The sequence below is a fragment of the Lissotriton vulgaris genome, chromosome 5 (genome assembly GCF_964263255.1).
Source record: "Lissotriton vulgaris chromosome 5, aLisVul1.2, whole genome shotgun sequence".
Taxonomy (NCBI): Eukaryota; Metazoa; Chordata; class Amphibia; order Caudata; family Salamandridae; genus Lissotriton; species Lissotriton vulgaris.
In genome coordinates this window covers 206,752,627-206,774,992 of record NC_141693.1, presented here as the reverse complement: position 1 = coordinate 206,774,992, position 22,366 = coordinate 206,752,627, and the positions used below count along the sequence as shown (strand labels likewise).

The window sequence follows — 22,366 nt, the reverse complement described above, 5'->3', positions numbered from 1 at the left end:
AAAACTTCAAAGTTAATTGCAAAAGTAAAGAATTATAGCTTAAAGTGTTACGGTTCATGTTATATAATTGACTGTCCCCAACAAAACAAGCAGTTCAGCCATTTAGGCGATGGCAGCCATCTTGCTGTACAAATGAGCATCAATACTTATTCCATTTAGGAACTGATACCACTTTTCAGTTGACATAGCTACCAAGTTTTCCATGATGAGCTGCTCTCGTCCAGGTTTTTTCTTTACATTTGGGAACTTGTACTCCTGTTTTATAATGGAATAGATTACAAGTCCCACAATTCAAAGAAGCCACCTGCCCTGAAGCAGATAGGCAAACATGGATCTGGGAAACCTAGCAGAGCTGATTTGAGAGTGAAACTTAGAAAGAAAAATGGAACATTTCACATGTTCAGCAATGTTTCTCTCTGTCTGTCCACCAGTCAATACATTGTATCTATCTAAGATGTTTTGTTTGGTGCCTTCATTCATAGCTACAGCTTTGGAGCACCACTAATTTTTGTAATCATACACAGACGACCCGATTTGATTTTAATGCATTTAATGTGAATACAGAGCAGATATATCACCTCAGGAAGTCAGAGATATACTAAAATAAAGCATGTATAGTGAAAGTTATCACAACAGGTAAAGCAAGCCAGGTTTTCTTTCGAAAAGGACTTTTGTGGCCACCAGACCACTCTTTTCAGCTCTTAAAGGAGGTCCTGGCTCTTGTATATCCCCTGCAAGAAAAATACATTGATGTTAGCAGGATCAGGAGAGCTGAGCACCTCTTCTCATTATATCCCTGTCACTCTGCTAGAGAAATTCCAGTAGACTGGTTTGATATGGTTCTAGTGAATCTAATTGCAGCATGCTGGTTGCTAGATCTCGCTTGACAGCGCTGCTGTCTGCTGACCTATTCTTCCACTCATGCCACAGATGCGCGTGTCCTTCTTGCCAATTCTGCCTACCCGTGGGAATGCCCCTGCCAGCTCTTCCTACCCATGCCAGGCTTTTTACTGATTCCAGGTCTGCATATGTATGCCAGTTCTACCAGTGACAGTTCTGCCCACCTGTACGATTTCTACCTGATCGTAGCAGCTGTGCCCACCCATGTTGGATCTGTGTATTCTTGCTTGTAGTTCATATCCATAAGTTTTCTTACCCAGCTGTTACTGGTAGACAGAGCGGTCATTGCTTGTGCCAGCTGTGTCTACCAGTGCCAGATATGCCTAATCCTGTCAGATCTGTGTTCAGATGCCAGTTCTTTCTTTTCAATGCCTATTTTAGTTTTTAATGTCAGTTACATGCATCACTCATGGTTTGTTAAGAAGCAGAGCATATGTATCAGCTTTTCACGCTGCTTCTCATCCACTTGTGCTTCATGGGGGCAGTCGAGTCTAGTGCCATCTGCCACATGACATGAACTTACCTAAAACTCTCCAGGGACACAGTCCACTGAAAGAAAAAAGACAAGTAGCGTTAGGAGTGTTCTGTCTCGATCACCCTCGTCACAGTTCAAACAAACATTGAATACATTAGGGGCCTCATTTATGAGGCTGTGCGTCACTTTTACGCCGCCGGTTCGTCACTTTTTGTGACGCGCCAGTGGCCTAAAAAATGCGCCTTTTGCGCCATATTTACAAAGTGGCGCATCTAGGTAGATGCGTCACTTTGTAAACCCCTGCGCCACAGTATACCTGCACCAGGTATAATGTATGCAAGGGGGGCGTATTGACGCAAGAAAGGGTCATGGAAGTGACGCAGTGAAATCTATGAGATTTCACTGCACCACTTCTAGGACTCAAATGCGTCAAAATCTTACGCCTGCCTCAAAGCAGCGTAAGACTGACGCAGGCCCTTTGTGACACACTCCAGCAATGTGTCACTTTTGCGCCTACAGATACGTCAGAAATACTGACGTATCTGTAACTCCTTGCGACATGATGCGTCATACTGTAAATATGACGCATCAATTGGTGTCGCAAGTAGGGCGCAATGAAAAGTGATGCATCGCTGTTTTCACGCAGTGATGTGTCACTTTTCATAAATGAGGCCCTTGATAATTCCACCAAGAGGATGCCTCTGTGTGTGGAGCGCAGAACTGGGAAGTCTGCTAAGCATGAGTGGGGCCGAGTGTGAGGCGCATGCAGTCATGTGTTGCACATTAAGCATAGAATGTGAGTCAAATAGTACTCCATTACTACGTCAATAATACTACATCATGGGTTCATGGGACACTGCATCATCGGACGTTATATGGTTAAAAGCAAGTAAAATACATAAGGGGTAAATAATGATGAAATAAGGGAAGACCATCTCCAGTAAATTCACTTGCTTTTTTAAAGGGGGAATGAATGGTGTTGGCCTCCCCCTAAAAAAGACGTAATGTCGCACAATGTTAAAGTGACAATATGGTTTGCTACAATGTAGGGGAACTCGATATATTGACATGCAACCCTCCCCCCTCTGGGGTGCATAATAGGAGTACGGATTCGAAGAGGCAATCCTTCGGAACCTGCCTTCAGAACTGCAGAGAGTGAGGCAGATGAAGCACCCACGGTAAGGGGCCAGCCTCCGTGGCGCATAGAGGGTGTGATCCAGGGGTACCAGCATGCAGAATGGAGGTTGGCAGAGTGTGGGCTGGAGCAGGCACTCGGGAAGGGCCTTCCACACACTATGGTATGGTTTATGTACCTGTGATCTACAATTATCTGCAAAGAAATCACTAATGGTGCCTGTGTCATAATGACAGCTACTCCTACTGGTAAACAAACGTTTGAGCACAGACTCTTTTCCATTTTAATGAAATATAGCACTGCATGAAACACCACAACTTACATAAGGAGCTGCTCTTCAGTGTCCTTGGCCCACCTTGAAGTTGTTTTATGCATTCCAATATAAATACATAGGTTTAATTGGGAAAGGGTAGAAATATATGTAGAGGGGGTCGCCTGTCGGAAAATCCATTGAATAATGGGCCAAGACAATGCTGGTAACCAGCCCCTACCCTACTTGCCTTCTTCATAGCGGATGTACCTCAGACTCTCTTAAAGACTGGATTGTTCTCTCTGAAAACAAGTGCTGCATGCTCTACGCATGTTGATTTGAGGATAATGGACCATACACAAACCAGCTTGCATAGGAATATGCTTGGGGTGCATATTACGACCAAGTGGTGGAGCACGGCGTTAGCCTCCTTTGCTTAACGCTCCACTCTGCCACTTCTGAAATGCAGGGCTGCACCATATTTACAAGGATACGGTGCAGCCCTGTGTTTTCCCCTGTGCTGGCAGTAATTAAGCTGCCTAGTGCCAAATCAAACATGCTTGCACCATAGTACAAAGGTGCCCTGATTTGAGGGAAGGTTGTTTATGTGCAGGAAGGTGTCTCTTGTGGTGGGGATAGGGGCTTGCAAATATGCCCCTAGATGTGTTTAATAACTACTGTGAGTCCAATCAATAAAAATAAATATGTAAATAAAACTAAAATCTTAGCATTTGGGTCCAAATATAAGCCCTTTTAGTGGTACATCCGGAAATTAAAAGTCCATGAAGTGGCCAAATGCAAATAATTGGGTATGAGATTTCAGACAACTTTCAAATGGAATACTCCGGTTGAAAAGGCTCGGCCCTGTTCTGTTTTCACAGTAGCCACACTTAAGATGTTTAATTGAAATGTCGCTCGACTTTCTTCAGCACATCTTTTAAAGGTTTATGAATCGAACGTTCAATCTCAGATTTTATATAGTCAGAGGTCTCCTGTCTAAATGGCAAAAATCCTTGAAAACAAATAAAGGAATGCTACCTTAAATCTATGTTGTCTCTTCTGAAATTCTCTATTGGACAAGCTGTAATTATGGAATTTAAATTAAGTTCCTGGTAACACAGAGCCATGCTTCTACCATTGAGATATAGCACAAATGCTAATAATTGCAATATTGAGGATTTAAATTGCAAACTAAAAAGGATCAGGGTAGAAGAAAACAGATTATGGGAGTAAGGACCAGATGTATGAAGCGTTTTTCCCATTCGCAAATTGGCCGATTCACAGAAATGGCCCGTTTGGAAACAGGAAAAAGCCTGTTGGGATGTATCATCCCAAAAGGCCATCGCAAAATAAGTAATTGCAAAATTTGCTATTCGCTATTTTGAGAATGCATTAAGGAATCGCACATTGCGATTCCTTAAATGCAATTTTTTAAGCACCCAAAAATTTGCGATTTGGCCTTAAATAATCGCAAATCCAAATGACCAAATTACCACCAACTTCAAGGCCCATAGAAATGAATGTGAAGCCATTCCTTATTTGCGACTCACAATTTGCGAGTCGCAAATAAGAAACCTACAAAAAAACGCATTTCGAGAGTCCTTAATAGCAAATTGGTCACATTTGCCATTAAGGACTTGCAAAAGACAATGTTGATACATTTGCCTCTAAGAGTTCATGTGGAGACCACTCAATATTTAGCAGGGCTGTGCAAAATTCACCTATTTTTCTTTTGCGTAATTATGTAAAAATTACAGAAAAATGACAGTAATATTAAATGAAATGCAAATCCATTGCTATGGGCTATACTTTTTTGTGAAATGCATTCTCACATCATTTTTGGCATCAGTGTGCATTTAACCTCATGCGTGCTAGCGGAATTCCGCTCCTGCGCTGAGATTTTTAAAAACGCATGTTACGTGACGAGCTGGGCTCGTCATCAGCGTGGAAGGGGTTAAGCAAGAGCACTGCAAACAAGCACCTTTCATGCTCTGTTGTTCCTGTGCGTACACAGTAGGGTTTTAACAGAGAATTGCACCATTTGCAGTCATTTTTCACTTCCACTGGCATGTTATTATGTGAAACAGTGTAATGCCATAGTATTGCGAATGCCATGTTACTAGCATAATACAAAATACCCAAAAATCTGCCATTTACGATCGCAAAATGGTCTTTTGCAATGCATGAAAGTTTTTGAGAATCACAATTTAGATAATTGCAATTTTTTGTGATTACCTAAATTGTGAATGCAAATTGGAAATTGCAATTTGCGATTCCCTAATGCATATGCAAGACGCCTTTCCTATAGGCAAACTGTGCATTTAGTAAACACTAATAGTAGGCATATCACGTGCTATTCGCCCCTAACACTTTGCCACCCTTCTTCCCACCACAAAAACACCATATAAGTGGTTGGTCTTCACTGCGTAGTCTTTATTAATTCTCCGATAATGCCATCTTTATTTGGTGATGAACTGTCATCATTAGACCAACTTTTATTAAAACCAAACCAACACACATTGATAAGCATAGGGTTGCATAGTATTTATTTCAGTCACAGGTTACAGTTACAATTGTATTTACAAATCTGGATCTCCAGAGCCACACTTGATGTGGGTTGTACCAGCAGGCCACAACGCCACACTTGTTGCGGGTTGTACCAGCAGGCCACAACCCATCTCCATTGTTTCCAATTTGAGGTAACTACCCGTCGTCTACTTCTAGACATGGCCACCAGGGCACTGCTTTGCACCTTTCTTGCGCACCAGTTCTCACTAAGTTTCTTCTTACCAAGCACCAGCATCTTAGGTAGGGCCAGAGAGTCCAGGACCACCAGCAGGACGGCCCCCACTCCTGCCAGCCCGGAGCCACATTGACTGCCTCCCTGTTCCAGGATCAGACAGTCCCCGCCAAAAATGAGTCCCCGCCATTTCCTTGCCCAGGATCCCGCCAATTCTACCTTTAAAAATTAGGGTTGGGTGGGTAGGCAACTCGTTTACGGCTGCACCCGCTGGGCACCGAGGCGAGAGGACAAAGAGGGCTTCTCCCTCGTGTCTGGTGTTTTTATCTCTTTCTGGAGGAGGGGTCGCCTGCGCACCTTAATGATGCGCTAGGTGCCTCCCTGAATCCTCACATTTCCTTGCGACTCCTCCCACTCCCCTTGACCAGCTGTAAGCTGACCCAGCTTGCCTCTAGCACGAAAATGCCACTTAAGGCACCCCTCCACTAGACGTGGGGGGTGCCTCTCATTAGCATCAACTTCAAGTTGATGCTAATATAATATGTGCATACTTTGAAAAATTCAGAAAACTGCACGGAGACTAAGATCTTGGAGGTATTGTTGCACCCAGATCCCCAATAATTTCCAGATTAGGACTCCTGCCATTGTCACATATGAGGACTAAAAAAAGAAGGAAAAAAAGAAACTGAATTTTTCAAAGGGCATGTGTGCCTTATATGTGCACCAGTGTTCTGTTAGGGCGCCTCAGGGGGGCCTTAGGGCCCCGGGCTCACTTGCCTTTGCATAACCTAAATTGCGATTATCAATTAGGTAATTGCAATTTAGGCAATGCAAGACCATTCCCACCTATGGGCCTTGAGGCACATAGGAAAGAATTGATTCGCAATAGAAAATAGCGATTCCCTAATTGCATTTCGATTCTTATAGAATCGCAATTAGAGAATGGCTATTTGATCTCTTTTTTGTTGCATTGCATTTTGCGAATACCAAATAGCGATTTCTAAAAGAATAATTATTTGGTAATCGCAAAATTAAACTTTGATGCATGTGCCCCTTTATCCTTGTCTTAAAAGGATCTGTGAGCTTTAGCTATTGATGAATCTCAGCGAGACTTGACCTATATTGATTGGAAGAGGTCATCAATTCTAATGTTTCACTGGAAATGAAGCATATCGCTAAAACCTCCCATTTACCTAACTAAGACTTGAGGAATAAAATGCTAATTTTCTGGAATGGGGGGTTTCCAGTTTATTTGCAATTCTAGAAACAGCAAAATGTTTCAGAACATATTATATTGCATCATTTTATTTATGGATTTTAACATTGATTTGTTTTTTAATGTATTTATTTGCATTTTCATAATCACATTGTAAAATCACATCAGGTATAGAGAACATCTTTTTTCTGTGTTCATCACAGACACAGCAAGGTCAGAGAATACTAGTACATAAACAATCAACAACAACGGATAATGTCTGTCAAAGGGTTCCCTCTTCATCTCTCCCCTTCTCCCTGGTATTTCTCCCTCCCCTGATCTACTGCGAATCCGTGAGCGTCAGGCCATAGTAGGTCAGCCATGGCTTCTACATTTTCCAAAGTTTTTTAGGGCACCCCCTTGCTTTGTATGTCGTCTTCTCCCCCAGCATATACATATCCATCCCTCTCCGCCATTCCTCCAGTGTTGGATTAGTATCTGCCCCCCAAGTCCTCGCCATGTCTCTTTTGGCTACTACCAGACCCAGCTGGAGCAGCACCAGCTTTACTAACATTGCATTTTTTAGAGCAGATTTAATTAAACATGGAAATAGAGCATGGGAGGCAGCTAACATATGTTATCAAATTAGTGTTTTTCAAATGTGCAGTGGTGCGAGTTTTAAAGCGTAGAGAATCAGTTACTCAAAAAATACTTCATGTATGTATTGATTTTTAACCACATTGAATAGTTGAGTTGTGTGTTTTATCTATGTGTTGTACTATGTTTTAGAGACCTATGGTCTAAATAAACTATTTTCTGAATATTAATCTGTAAAGACTGATTTGTATCACAGAAGCCAACTTTGGCTATGTAAGTCCTTTTTTTATCTCAGAGACTTTGAATGAGTAAACTCAGTATCTATCCTCTGCGGAAAAGAACTCTGGGCTATGGGTTTCTACTGTTCTCACACCAATTTATTACATGTATGTAACTATCGATTGGCCCAGTTACTGTAAGGAAATGGTCTGCAGAGTTATGTACATGAAATCAATTCCAACTCTTGGGTCAAACTTTATTCATGGCACTGTCCATGAGCACGGCACAAGTACCACTCAGCTCTGCCTGAAAGACAGGTACCTGTCCTTTATGGCTACCTGGAGAACGGGATCTATGCCTTAAGGTTGCATGGCGGTCACCTAACTGTGGTTTAAGGAAGAATGGCAGTAAGCTGGCTGTACCTTGGGGCTGCATGGAGGACAGCTAGCTGTGCTATAAGGTAGCCTAGAGGTCAGCTTGCTGTGCTTTAGGGCTGAGGGTGCTTGGACGGCAGCTAGCTGCCCCTTAAGGCTGGTAGAACTGACGCTCTCTTTCATGTTCTATTCTTTCCATTGGCTGTTCCATTCTACATATTGCCTGCAAAGGGCCATAACCCACCCTTTTTTCCATTGCAGAATCTGGGGACGAACTTTTGATACAAAGTTCTTACTTTTTTATACTCTGCACAGATAACACATGGGCTAAAACTAATTTGTGGTGAATGGAAGCTTTCTAATTGTTTGCTGAGGATACTTTGTGATCTATGATCTCCCTCCACAGCAGAAATCTGCTCACCTGGCATCTATTGGTTTAAAATACATGTGTAAGATAACGTGCATTTGTGGTCACTTTAGCTGCATTATCTCTATCATGGGTGATTTTGTTTTATTTAAAACTGCTGCCTGGTCTTCTTGCTATGCTTTCCTGGTTGTTCGGCATTTTGTTACCTAACTAGTAAATGTGGTTGCATCTGGATAGTGAGGCTGCCATTGGCTTCCTATGAATCATGCAATGGCTGTATAAAACGAGTTGTTTTCAGTTGTGGGGTGGACACTGTGGAGTCATGGGTCGACACATTTCAGTTGACATCCATGGTTTTTGTCACTTATTTGTCAATGTCACGTTATTTTACTTCTGTTTACTTTAATGTATCCGTCAGCTAAGATGATTTTTCCATCTTGTTACAGAAACCCCTGATGAAGAGCCGGGAAGGCTCGAAATGCATTGGGTTTGTTTACTCCATTATTGATGCATCTGTAAGAGACGAACCGGTGTACAAAGCCTGATAAAGCATACATTCGGTGAAGAAAAGTTGAATAAAAAATACAGATGTAATTTTTCTCTCTCCGGTGTGATGAATTGAGTCGAAAAAGGAAAAGTTAAAAATGATGAACAGAATTTAGGTTTCAATGGATTACTTGAGGAGTACTTAGATCAATTGGATACACTCGGGTGATGATTCCCATTTCTGGCAGTGCATCAGCGAGGAGCGCGAGACACGTGCGCAGGCTTTGTTCTATGTATAGAAATGACCAGCATGCATTATGCTTACTGTCTCTTGGCAGGTGTATGACGTCATCCATTTTGAGCCCAACTACCGGTACCAGCATCTTGAAGTGTGCTATGGTTAAAGCAGGGATTTCATCGATTTCTGGATTTCTGCCTGCAAACAGAAATCAGGAAGACAAACAAAACAAACTTTTTAATGGGTTCAGTCATGATTTCTCATGTCACGTGTCATGTTAGTGTAACTTACCTGCACAAAGAAAGTCATGAAGTTTTAGATTTCACATTCTTATTACCAGTTAGAATTAGAATGTTTGTATCTAAAAGTGTAGAAAATGTGCAAATATTTAGGGTTTTTCTATACTCCTTTATTTTGGGTTTTGGAGAGTAATGGGACAGCATTCTGGGGAGGAGAGTGAATAATGGATAAAAACTAATTTTGGGGGTTGCTTCCCATGTTATTAAGCGCACAAAACTACTACTGTAAAATGCAGCACTAAGTGCATTTTCAGGTCGAGAGAGGATATTGTAAACCCTATTTTACATTTCAGATATGCATAGTCAAAGTGGATTCCTTCCACATGGAAAATCTACTTGAATATACCTAGGAGTGGAGGTTACAGGATTACGTTTCATTAGATTTCACGAATGCCTGATAATTCTGAAACTATGAAAGAAGCAGCTGTGAGAAGACAATATGCAAGAACCAAAAAAAGTAATTTGGTAAAACAAATAAGGCATGATAAACATGCCTGTCGAGTGCAGTTGACTTTTTTCAGATATTTGGAGAGCTTACACCTTTACAAGGAATTTAAATATGAAACCTAGAATTAATTTAGCTGGGCCTTAATATTGTTAAAGAGTGGACATTGTTTAAACCTCTTCGGTAATAAGAGCTACTGTTAATCAAGGGCAATCATTCTCAGCTACTAACAAATATAGTATCGCTCTCTCTCTTGCTCTGAGACTGACAGTGCCAGGGCCTGTTTGAGCAGGTGGTTTTACAGGAAGGCATGTGGTTATATTGCAGGCTTCATGCTGTCAGTCTTACTGTGTGTTGTTGGAAAGAGGGCTTTGCCGTTGGTTGGGCTGCCACTCTCCAATGTTACTTAGTGTGCCGTGCAGGAGGCTGCACTGCTAAGTACCAGATCTTTATATCATTTACTAGGTATTGCCTCATTTACGAGAGATACTTACTAGCAGCTGGCAAGCTTCTGAGAGCTCCTGTGGTACCTGGTGGAAATCACTTATTTAAAGCCTTGGGCAATAAAAAATATTCCTTTGTATGCTTTTAGAAGTCAAAAGACATCATTAGGATTGCCTCTTTCTTTAGATTGTTTCAAGCGAAATTAAGAAATGCTGCGATTTTATATAAAGTATTTATTTGAAATGTTTGTAATATTAGGGTGATGAATTATAGGGTGGTAGTAAATATGTGCTCATAGCAGTGAAAGCATATGGGGTAAGATGAAAGGTAGTTCTGAGTAGGAGTGGTATTTTATGCCTCTGAAATGAATATCTAAAATGCTTTCACCAAAGTGATGACAAAGGCTGAATTCTGGATCACTCCACAAAGAAGTAGGGGAAGGACAGAATTAGAAATGTGATTGTGGAAAATGTTGACGACCAGATTAGCGAGAGGTCCTTAAAAACATAGCGGCCAGAATAAAGGATCTGTATGGAGGAATGTAGAGAGAAAGTGCATTCCTAAACTAAGGATTTAGGAATAGTCTAAAAGAACAGAAAAAGGATGAGGTCATGGAATGACTAAGCTGAGATATGATTCCTAGATGCTGTGCCAATTTGAACAAGATAGGAGAAGTACCAAAGAGCAAGTTGCAAAGTGTTTTCCTTGGGGCCATCTCATATTAATCACAAAAACTGCAAAAATACTCAAAGGTCATGAAATTCAGCATGATTTAACTTATGCTTGAAAATTACTATGTTTATGATGCTGTTAAGATTTCCAAAAAACACAGTTGATGGACAGAATGTAGAACAATGTCATACATTCACCCCCGTACAAGGATCTGGGCCTAAATCCATCGTTTAAGATTTCCAGCTTCACATTTTCCCCATTGTGTATGTAAATGTAATTTGACAGATCGGCCCCTGGTTAACTGTCAGGAGAATCTATTGGTGCTCTTATTATGCTTGAAAGTATCAGCATAAAGTTCTATGCTTTGGTACTGATGAAAGTAAAGTGGGAAACTCCATGAACTGTGTGAAGGATAATAATCAGGAACTGCACCCTACTTTACTGAGGCAAAGTATGGATGCATGTACTCCAGCAGAGAAAAAAATAGAATTTGAGTTCTGTTTAAGTAAGATATGGGCAAAATGTATTGATATGAAAACTTTTGAAGCAAGATGTGCATAAGGACAACCTTCAATGATCAAAAGTGATCTTCTAGATACTAGTGGGTTAGGAAAAAGAAAGCCAACACGGATGAAAAAAGAAAGTGGGTTGGGTTGAAGCAACAGGTCTTTTGAGCAAAATAAGAGGAAAGTAAAGTGGGGAATGAGCATTCCAGGTAAGGGACATGGTAATAGGAACGTATACAGATTGGGTTGAGTCTAGAGGATAAAAAGAAGATTCAGTGAAAAGAGAGGAGAATAGGAGTCAATGTAATGATCAGGCTTATTGTGGGCTTCTTATTTGGAGATACAGCAAAACCATGTTAAGAAGAGACAAAGAATGACAGTTAGGAGAAGAAGCGTCTAGAGAAAATGTCATCAGTACAGTAGGAAGATGGCACACTTGTAATATTCATGAAAGGTACCAGACAAGAGTAATAGGTGCTGTGAAACAGGCAATTAGCAAGAGAGAGACTGAGAGATTAGGAGGGGAGTGAAGAAGACAGTTGAAGCTGCTGCAGGGTTTTCATGACATATGAAGAGGAGATTGAGCTTAAGAGTAATATATTTGGCAAATAAAGAAAAGTGGACCTGCCTCTTGACTACATAGACATACCATGACACATGCAGTGTTTTCTCTTTCCCCAGGAAACATGTTTTCCTAATTTCTAGGTATTCCTAGAATAACAAGTCACCCCTGGCCTAACATATTCTTCTGACTGGCCTAGATGTGCGAGTTGAAATAGGACTGTTGATTGTAATGGACCCTCAGTGCGGGAGGGGACAGAGAGGCTATCAGTTGGTGTAGATGTATGCTGGACAGAAAACTGAGGGGCAGATTTACTGACACTTTACACCAAGTTCACTTAACAAATGTTACTCAAACCAATGCAAAGTGTTGTACTGGAATTTACTTTCCAATAAAAAAAATCCTGATTTGTGTTGTAAAGTATCCCTTAAGAAATGCAAAGCAGTTCTTTGTGCTACTTTGCATCAATGGGTAATTCTGTGGAAGGTATATTGGCTTGCCCATGGATTTTGACTTAAAGCCCTATCTACAAAACAGGACTTTGTGGAAAAAACGACTTCCTCTTGGAGGCAGGCGTATTATTAGAGAAAAATCAACTTTTCTCAATCGTTATCCAATTGTGCACCTGCGATGCACAGTAAAGCACAATTGCAAGATTTTAATAGTATTCATCTATGACTAACTAAGCATGGTATTTATTACTGGAAGGAGATCAGTCTAGTACAAAATCTAGGCTTGACATCAGGCACACGCCCTTGCACCATGGTGCATGGGTGTGTGCATTGGTACAAGGCAGCCAACAGTGTGCCACCACTAGGAGACTAGCCATGGAGTTGTTCTGTTCTTTCTTTTTAATGCAACACAGTGCCACAATTTAGTAAATCTCCCCCTGAATTTCACAACAAACTGTAGGAAGGCAAAAGCATGTCCTGCACCATGAACATGCCTGAGGGTGCATGGACTTAGACATTTGTTTGAATATTATGGCTGGTCATCATCATGTGTGCATTTAGAGCTGTCTGATTGCTCTGTGAATGTTCAAGGATGCTCTCCTGAGATGTTTAAAATATATATATACCTAACAGTTTCACCATCTTGCAGGCATCACCGCTTTCTGAGACATTTTGGGTGTACTCCAGGACACTAAGTTCAGGGTCCCCATCGACAAATCGGATGTCACTGCTATCGAGAGCTGAAAAAAAACAACAGCAGCTGCTTACTCACACTGTAGGAAATGTGGAGGAAAGGGGTGCATATTACATGAAATGTATTAAGCAAAATGGAAATGTGCTGTAAAAAACATGAAAATAGGTTAGCAAAAGAGAATCACTATATCGGAATTAAAATTGCTAATTTGCTAAACAAGCTCAAAACAGTGCCATTCGTCTTCCACTAAATAAAGATAATTAAGACACTTGACAGCACATTCGAGTCGTCTAAAAATGATGTTCCTCATGGAAACCGCTGCGGTTTAACAATATCATCAAATAAGTATTTACTCATAACTTATTTTACTGTTTTATTAATCTGCATTAATTAATTAAAAAGTGGAAAATATATTAACTATGGCACCAAAATAGGATCTTCCAATTTCTTATAACTGTATCAAAGTTTGTGTTGAAAGGACACGGCTAGGGTTTATTATAGAAACGTATTAGCCTTTTGGCTCTGACTAACAATGACTGAGCATGAACAAGGCAGTGCTGGCTGAATGCTTGGTTGGCAATTGCTTTTGATGTTGGCATGGAGTATGTTTAAGTGTGGTAGTAATGGGCAGGAAAGTGTATATCAACCTTCATTTTTGAACTGTTCTTAGTGCAATCTCCAAATGTAATGGGCAGAACAATCTGAAAAACACATGTAAGATCAATTTATAAAATTGGGAGGCCAAACATTAAACCATGTGATTTTCACAATAAATTAGGTAGGATAATGTGCCTTGACTCATTAGTACTTGTATTTCACTTTTTAAGATGGAATCTGCAGCTTTTTCCACACCATAGTGCTTTTTGCTCACCGCATACACAGGCAAAGTTGCAGGGGTACTGGGCGAGGCAGGATGCAGCGACCCCTAAATGATGTCCACAATAGAACTGTGGAAAGATAGTGGTGTTGTTATTATCCACGTTATGAATCCAGCAGAACCTGTCATAGGTTTCTTCACTTTACTTCATGTTTCAGATCAGGGCTGGCACAACCATTGAGTAGCTGAATGTGCCGGCTCCTCAATTAAGGCAGAGGAGCATCGCCCCACTGCTGGCAGCAGAGAAAACATGAAAAATAAAATGGTAATATAACAATTTTATTATAATTTTATTTCTTGTCCTTCCAGCAGAGTTGAGCCTATCGGGGGCAGTGATATTACTGGTGATGGACAGCAGCTGCAAGGAGCAGTGGTGGGCACTGCACGTGTGCATGCCAGTTTGGCTGACTGTCTTGCAACGTGTTGCACATCCAGGAGGGGAACAGGCACAGGGTCCATGTCATGAGGGAGTGCCAAGGAAGCCCTCTGCTACCAATCCAGGCACTTCTCTCATGCTGATTGATAGTATTGCCAGCATGAGAGCATTGTCTGGACTGGTTAGGGGAGCAGTGGACCAAGGCAGCTGGTAATTAATCTTTTAATTGTGTTTGTTTTCATTAAATGTTTCTTTTGACTCACTGACAGGCACTGTGGGAAACTCGCAACTCCAGAACTCTCAGTCATGGCCCGTTATAAACACTGTTTGGAATGAACTAGGATTGAAAGGATTGGTGTTGAGCCCAAGAGTATTGAGGGTTTTTGGCAGTGCCTTCTACTAGGTCAAAATATTCTGCCTGTGCTGCACCTCCACTTTAATTTGACAGCAGCTGGCTCTGGCATCTAAGGCTGTTTTACCTTCACCTGCTCTTTTCAGGGCTCTCCATGGTCATTGCTCAAGATATGTACCACATAAGCACCCAGCCTGCTTTTATGATATATGCTTGATGAAGCCAGAACGCCTCAGCCAGACTCATCCTCGACATCCCACGAAACAGCCACATCTCCGGACATCTGAGAGACCTGCATTGGCTCCCCGTCAACAAAAGAATCACCTTCCGCCTCCTCACCCACGCACACAAAGCCCTACACGACCAAGGCCCGAGCTACCTCAACAACCGAATCAACTTCTACGCTCCCAAACGCCACCTCCGATCAGCCAGCCACGCCCTCGCCGCCGTCCCCCGCATCCGAAGAGCGACCACAGGAGGAAGGTCCTTCTCCTACCTGGCCGCCAAGACCTGGAACTCCCTCCCTCCCGACCTGCGCCTGACCCAAGACCACCTCTCCTTCAGGAAGAAGCTCAAGACCTGGCTGTTCGAGCAGTAACTGCATCCCCCCCCCCCCCCCCAAGCGCCTTGAGACCCTACGGGTAAGTAGTGCACTCTATAAATGTCTTTGATTGATTGATTGATTGATTGATTGATTGAAGCAGGCAAAGTTAGCTGCCACTAGATGACACTATTTCATCAGTGATATGCTACCAGTAAACCAGGGCCCTGAATGTTTATGACTCAGGCTGCACAAAAGCCTTTGACAAGCCTGTGTGAGGTTATGGGCAAAGGAACCGCAGAAGCTGGGCATGTTGCTCAATCTCTAGTTTAAAATGCATTAACGAAGGTCCTCAATTAGACCTCGGCGGGCAGGTTACCCAGTCACAACGGTGACGAATATCCCGTCTGCAAAAATATAAATCCCATTATATTTCCTAGGAGATTTATATTTCATCAGATGGGTTATCTGGCACAAAGAACCCTTCTGCGGAGATCTAAATCAGGCCCTTCACGCACTAGCTCACTCATGCAGGGAATAGGGAAGCACAGGATCCCACAGTTATGTTTGAGTTTCCCTTGATACTTGTCCCGTTGCTGTTTGACCTTCACATGATAACAGGTCATTCAGGTGGGTAGAAAAGTGTAAGTGTATGGAGTAGGCCTGAGTGACATTTAAACTAGGCTGCCATAATTTGCATAACATTTTGAATTTTGCCAAATGCTTTATGTGAATTTCGCAAAATTATGCCATTTCACAATTTCGCAAAACTGTGCTGCTACTTGTGGCACAATTATAGTGCAGGAACAACTCGAGCAACCACAATGTGAGTGGCTGTTGTTTGTTGCTGTTCTGTGTGATGCACTTTTTAGTCCAAAAGGGATCCTCATGTCAAAAATTCATGCGCATATGTATTTTTTGCTCAAATATAGTGCTAAATGATGGATTTACATTTTGCATATTTATGTGCAATTTTTCCAATTTTACCCCTCATTATGCAAAAGCAAATTACACACATTTCTCACACCATTATTGTGGAATAGACACTCCCTACGGTTGATACTCACCACTTCGAGTGAATTGACCGTTTTTGACGAAATGGTATTCCATATCCATCTTCATGCATCCTGAAGGTCTGGAAAAGAACACAAATAAGCTTGCATATTATTTAGTATTCCATTGTGTTGTAGACAAAGAACAAATATGTACCTTATTATTTGTTTTAGCAGATACGTGTTCACCAGCTCACTAGACTTAACAAATATGATACTGTAGCTACCAGTCAATGTTTTCAATAGTCATGGTGGAGATGCATCAACCTACCAATTAGGCCCGGTATTTATTCAGTCTTCCTGAAAGGTATTAATGTACTCGTTAGGGGTGGCCAGAGATCGTGGAGTTGTACCACGTGGAATTTTGCAGAGTTACATTAAAACTCTGTGGAATTCTGCGGAGTTCTGCTCTGCCCCACCCAACCTCAGAATAAAGACTGGAGGCCATCCGTTGCCCCTCAAACATGAGCCAGCGGCCTGTCATGCCCTCATAGACCTCGGCGAGATACACGGGCCAGTACGATATTATCCTAGCCCACCCAAAAATGAGGCTGTGGAGGCTTGCCCCCCCCCCAACACATCTCTGGTGAAAGTGCTAAAACATGAGCTTCAAAATCCAGCCCCTGCCATCTTGGCTTGTTGTTGATGCTGCCACTGCTCACAACTCCTGCGAACCCACCACGAGTACATAGACGATGATCAGCCAGACTACACTACTGTTGAGTGCTTTGTCTAAGACTTACCCAGGGACGCCTGTGGCAGCATACAGGTCTCCGCCTTCAAGTGAGCTGAATTTGGTGATGGGCATCTTCATCCCTGACTTCATCTGAACAAATTCTGGACAGTCTGATGCCACTGCCACAGCATACCACAGTCCTAGAATCTGGAAGAGAAGGGACAATCAAAAGACTCCAGAATGCAGGCACGCTAGAGCTGGCAGATGAGAACCACCTCTACCGGTGGCCGTAGTACAGGAGAAAACTGCTTCTAGATCAGGATTCTGAAGTGGCAGTACTCAAAACACTCGCCCAATAGTTTAGTACAAGAAGAACGTGCATTGTTTTCAGAGTTCCTGTAAATGCTCCCCCATTGATGAGCATTGCTTTTCTAGAGTTTAATGTTGGTTTGTCAAGCTGTCGTCAAGGGTGTTGAAAGTTAGACTTAACAATAACTACAGAGGGGCAATCACTGCCACTGTTTTGTCTATATAGAGAGAGAAAGGGAGAGAAAGAGAGAGCGGGTGAGAAATAGAGAAAGGATACATATTGGGTAATTATTTATTATGGTCCAAAATTCCCACTGTTGGGTTCTGGTGACATCATATGAGTTACTCTTACACTTTGGTTAACTTTAATACTTTTGACTATTCACCGAATCCGATTGTAAAGTTACTCAAATGTGTAAGAGTAAATAACAAATGTAAATTACTCAAAAGTGTTAGTTACCTTTGTGACTAAACCCTGCAGTTCATGAATAGACCCCAGGCCCTTCAGTTTGGTGGAGACATGTACGTTACAATTTTGAAGTAAATATAGACTCAGATTGTGTGAATACCGAAAAATCTATTAAACCTACACAAATGTGTAAATTACTCAAAAGTGTAATGAACCTTTTTGAATCTGGCCCTAGGTTTTCAACTAAAACTGATGAAAGTAATACTGGAAGAGATTGTGTCACATAAATTACATTTTTGACATATTTTAAATAACTTTGTCACATAATATGAATATTCATGATGCACATCATACTAGCCATGACAATGATAACGCTCTGCAGAGTGGCTCGTGACTGGCATTATGATGATGAGATCCATTTTTCTCTGCGAATAGTAGCATTTGTCCCATATTTCATGGTTCTTTGTCAAATATGGTTGTTGATAATACCACAGCATTTTGCGGAATAAAAACACTCAAACACGCAGAGCATAGTATTAATGGAGAATCGATGAATGTATTAATGTATTTATTAACACATCTGAGTATGGGAAGGAGGAGAACTCATGAGAGGCAGCTTTGTACAAACCATGATTCCTGATCTTCCCTCAATAATGGCAATAAACAGCATTTTACGCTCTGTGCATTTGCATGTACAGTTTATTCCAAGCTATTTTTAATGTATATGCAAAACTAACAGATGTAATTGCTTTCCCAACCAAAAATATTTATTAGTACTCCTAGGTGAAAGTGATATCCTGCTGTAGTAAATTGGGCATTTCAGCTATGCCATGGATCCATTGTTAATCCCCATTATCTTATTAAAGACTGTGCGGGGCGGGGATTAATGGCCCAGTTGATTTTCTCTGCTGCATTGTATCCATGAGAGTCAGAAGAGTCTCTATTATTTCATTCGCCTTCTGCTTTGAGCACTTTGGGGCAGATTTACAAGCCCCTTGCGACATATTTACGCAGCTGTTGCATCACCTCTGTGACGCAGCAGCAGCATAAACCATGCGCCATGTTGTGTTGTATTTACAACGTGATGCATCTAGGGAGATGCTTCATGTTGTAAACCCCTGCGCCACATGAAACTTGGGTCAGGTTTCATGTGGGCATTCCGGTGCAGGGTGGGCATTCCCTCGCAGGTACACCTCGTAAAAGTGACGCAGTGAAATCTACAAGATTTCACTGAGTCACTTTTACGGCCATGCTGCGTCAAAACGCTGCGCCTGCTTGAAGCAGGCGTAAGGAGTGACGCAGCATGTTAGGCATAGGGCAGCCCCGAGCCTTGCTGGAGCGCCGCGTTTCCACCGGGGGATGCGACACGCATCTGCCCATCGTTGCGCCACGGCACGCCGCATTGTAAGTGCAGCGCATCAGTGGTGGCGCACGGGTGCTTTTGCGTATCGCAAGTTTTCTGGAGCATCCCAGCTGATTTGCAAAGATGCGCCAGACCTTGTAAATCTGCCCCTTTTTGTTTAGATGTCAAAACCTCTCTTATTCTCAGAAACTGAAAGTCGTTAGACAGTTGGGTGGAATATTCTTTTGATTTAGGGTGATTTGTATACTTCGAAACAAATCACCTGAGAGCTAGGAGTTCATATGATTCTGCATCCACATAGAGGATGATACCTGCCTAGCAGCTGGGGCTGCAGTGTAAGGAGCTCTAATAGGCGGAGCCTTCACACAAATGCAGCAGTATAAACATCCTGTTTTGTTTTAAGAACTGTCTTTCGGTTTTTATTTTATCTTGCTGCCTTGGAGAAGTGAAATGAACTCTTCATTAGGCTTTGGACTGTCTTCTGTTTTGCTTTTTCTTTCATATGTTTTTCCACTTCTCATGTCATGACACTGATATCCACTTCAGATAATTCTAGCAAGGCTTGTATTTCCTTTTCACGTATATAATTTTTTTCTGAAGCAGTTAAATTGTCTGAATTATGCCCTTGCCAGAGCTATTGGAGGATTAGTATGTGTATTTTTATTAATGCATATTTTGCTTGGGATTAAGCACAGCAGGGTAGATCTCAAGGTATTTAGGCCTGATTTAGTGTTTGGACAATATACTCTCTCAATAATGCAACAGAGTTCCATGCCCGCCAATCCTGTGGTCCATCTGTCTCATTTAGAGATAAGAGGACTAAAAACTTTCTGTCGACATAGTCGGTAATGGAAGTCAATTAGGGATCACCAAACGTCGCAGCTGCCACCCCTGGCTTGTCCCTTGGGACCCCTGGCATTGCCTTTGCGATCTCTGTCCTTAGAGGTGGCAAGAACAGGGCCTGGAACACAGGAGTGGCTTGGCCCAATAGATGTTGGTTGAGGCTCCAGTTTCCTATGTCAATTCTTTTTTTTGCACAAATGGTGAATAATTGCATTTACTATTTGTTTATGAAAATGATATATAATTAACTGGTGTGAAGTCTTTTTGTTGTGTTCAAGGAGCAACCTGGCACAGAGGGATGGAAAAAAGTAAAGCCCCACCAATGCTGGGAGAAAATTTCCTAGTTGTTGTTTTTTTTTATTAGTTTTTCTAAAACAAACTCCTGCTTTGGGAAATGAAAGACAGGAGGGTGAGGGGAGTATTCTTTTTGTATTTTTCTGAAACAATCTCTTGCTTTGGAAGATTGGTTCTGACAATTAATTTGTAAAAACCTTGTTAAATGACTGTCAAAACCACCGGCGGCCAACCACTATACTTTTCGGACATTTAAAGGCATCACCAGTGTCTTTAATGTATACAAAAGTGACCAAAAGTGACCACTGGGCCAGCAGCAGTCATCTCAAAATTTTGCATACTGTGTCCTTCAGGATGGGGAGGCAATATCCTTTGCCACCCGTTTAGAGGGTGTACCATCCGACAAAAGGTAAATCAGCCCTCCTGCCTTTTTTTTTAACCTGTGGATTCAAAATGGGATATGTAGATCCAGGGCAAGTTTACCTGCCCTGTTGCCTTTCACCTCTGAAAGCTTCCCTGGATCATGTCAGATCTGAGGATTCTCTAGAGATCCTCGATTGATCCTCAAATCTGAAGAGGGTCCTTAAATCCACACAGGAGTGCCTTGCTCTGATTCGAGAATCCATAGATCCCACAAGAAAATATATATTTTATTTTTATTTTAAACGCTTGGGTGGTTCCCTCTGGAATTAACACAAATCGGTTTGGTGGTCAAGGTGTGTTCACACTGCCCCCTTATGAGTCTTTTCAAATGTCCAAGAGTCCAGCATTGGCTGCCACAATACCTTCACGCTCAACCTGAGCCCCTCTCAAAAATCACTAACCAGATTTATATCACAACAAAAGAGGCACTTCCTTGAGTACATTTCTAACTCCATGCAAAGATTTTCATAATTCCATTCAACTGCTTTTTTCTGTGTCAAAAAGCAAAACTTCAAATGGGAAATAAAATGGTGAATTACTGATTATCCTTGGGCCTAAATTGACGGATCTGCATTAAACATCCCAAGACATATTTTGTTTTTAAAGTTTCATGCAGATTTGTCTGACGGTGCCAACGTTACAAGGACACCAAGAATGACTGACTCACCAAAACTCCCCTGGTGCTATCACAATTAGCAGAATCTGAATCTCAGAAGTGGTGCAGGCAGAAGGGAAGTATTGCCAACTATTACTGCAACAAAATACAGTTTTTGAAACAGTGCATGTCTGGAATAGAGTTCTTGAGAAGTGTTGTGTCAGATCCCTTTGTGAAAATAACTGAAATGGTCAGGTGAATAATTATTCAATATAGGTCCATTGGGAGAAGTGTGTTACAATGCCATATCAGAATACCTGGGGTGATTAACAATTCAATTGAGTTGCATTGGATGGAATGTGTATGTGTATGTAATGCTGGGGAAACATTTGAGATGCATTAAAAGGAATGAGTATTTAATAACAGGCTATTTAGGATATAGTGTGATTGAGGATTGAAATTAGATGTATTTGGAAGGAGTGTGTTATAATGCAATAGGGTAATATCTGAATTAATTCAGGACTGGATTGAGGTGCATTGTAAGAGGTGTGTTTCCTGTCATACTAGATTGTCTAGAACAACTGAAGAGTGGACTGACAACATTGGAAAATATGTGATAGGCCCCAAAGTAGAATATTAATGGTGACTAAATGCAGGGTTGCAGTGCATGGCAAATAAAGATCTAATTTGCTGCCATGGAAGATCAAAGTTATTCAGTTTAAAATGAACATGCTTTGGAGATGATGCATTAAGTAGTGAGTCCTGTGCACCTCATTTATTCCTCACAGACCTGATCATGTTCCAAGTTTGAGATATGTGCAGCAGATTAACACAATTATGATAGTTACCTTCTCAGGGTCAAAGTTGCTCATGACTGGAATCTCCATAGCCTGCACATGAAGCAGGCCTGAGAAGAGCAGGCCAAGGCTTATCCACATCGCAGACATGATGGTCTTCAAGGTTTCAAGCTGTCTGTGACTCTGGGTCTCTTATGGCTAGTGGACTCTTCTCCGGAGGCTCAGAATGATGACTGCTGCAACCGCACGCTGGACATTTATACATCTCACTACAGGAAGTAAAGCAGGAAGATTATTTGCTGCCAAGACTTTGTTATGCAACACATTGCAGCACTGGAGATACAGGCGATATCCTGATAATCTAATGTCACTTTTATGCTGTCAAATTTCTTGATAAAACTGGCTTAGT

At 41.7% G+C, this 22,366-nt stretch overlaps 1 protein-coding gene across 1 annotated transcript in view; it reads right to left on the bottom strand.

Moving 5' to 3' along the window:
- Window positions 1–598: 598 nt before the first annotated feature.
- LOC147710496 (olfactory protein-like) overlaps window positions 599–22,366 on the bottom strand; it is a 23,475-nt gene continuing 1,707 nt past the window's right edge. Inside the window, exons 2-8 of the mRNA XM_086920010.1 lie at window positions 22,009–22,226; window positions 16,992–17,131; window positions 16,264–16,331; window positions 12,983–13,096; window positions 9,064–9,174; window positions 1,424–1,449; window positions 599–731 (exon numbers count right to left, since the gene is read on the bottom strand). Coding sequence (XP_086776136.1) covers window positions 1,424–1,449; window positions 9,064–9,174; window positions 12,983–13,096; window positions 16,264–16,331; window positions 16,992–17,131; window positions 22,009–22,107 — 558 coding nt within the window. The 5' untranslated portion in view covers window positions 22,108–22,226 and the 3' untranslated portion in view covers window positions 599–731. The remainder of the gene's footprint in view (window positions 732–1,423; window positions 1,450–9,063; window positions 9,175–12,982; window positions 13,097–16,263; window positions 16,332–16,991; window positions 17,132–22,008; window positions 22,227–22,366) is intronic.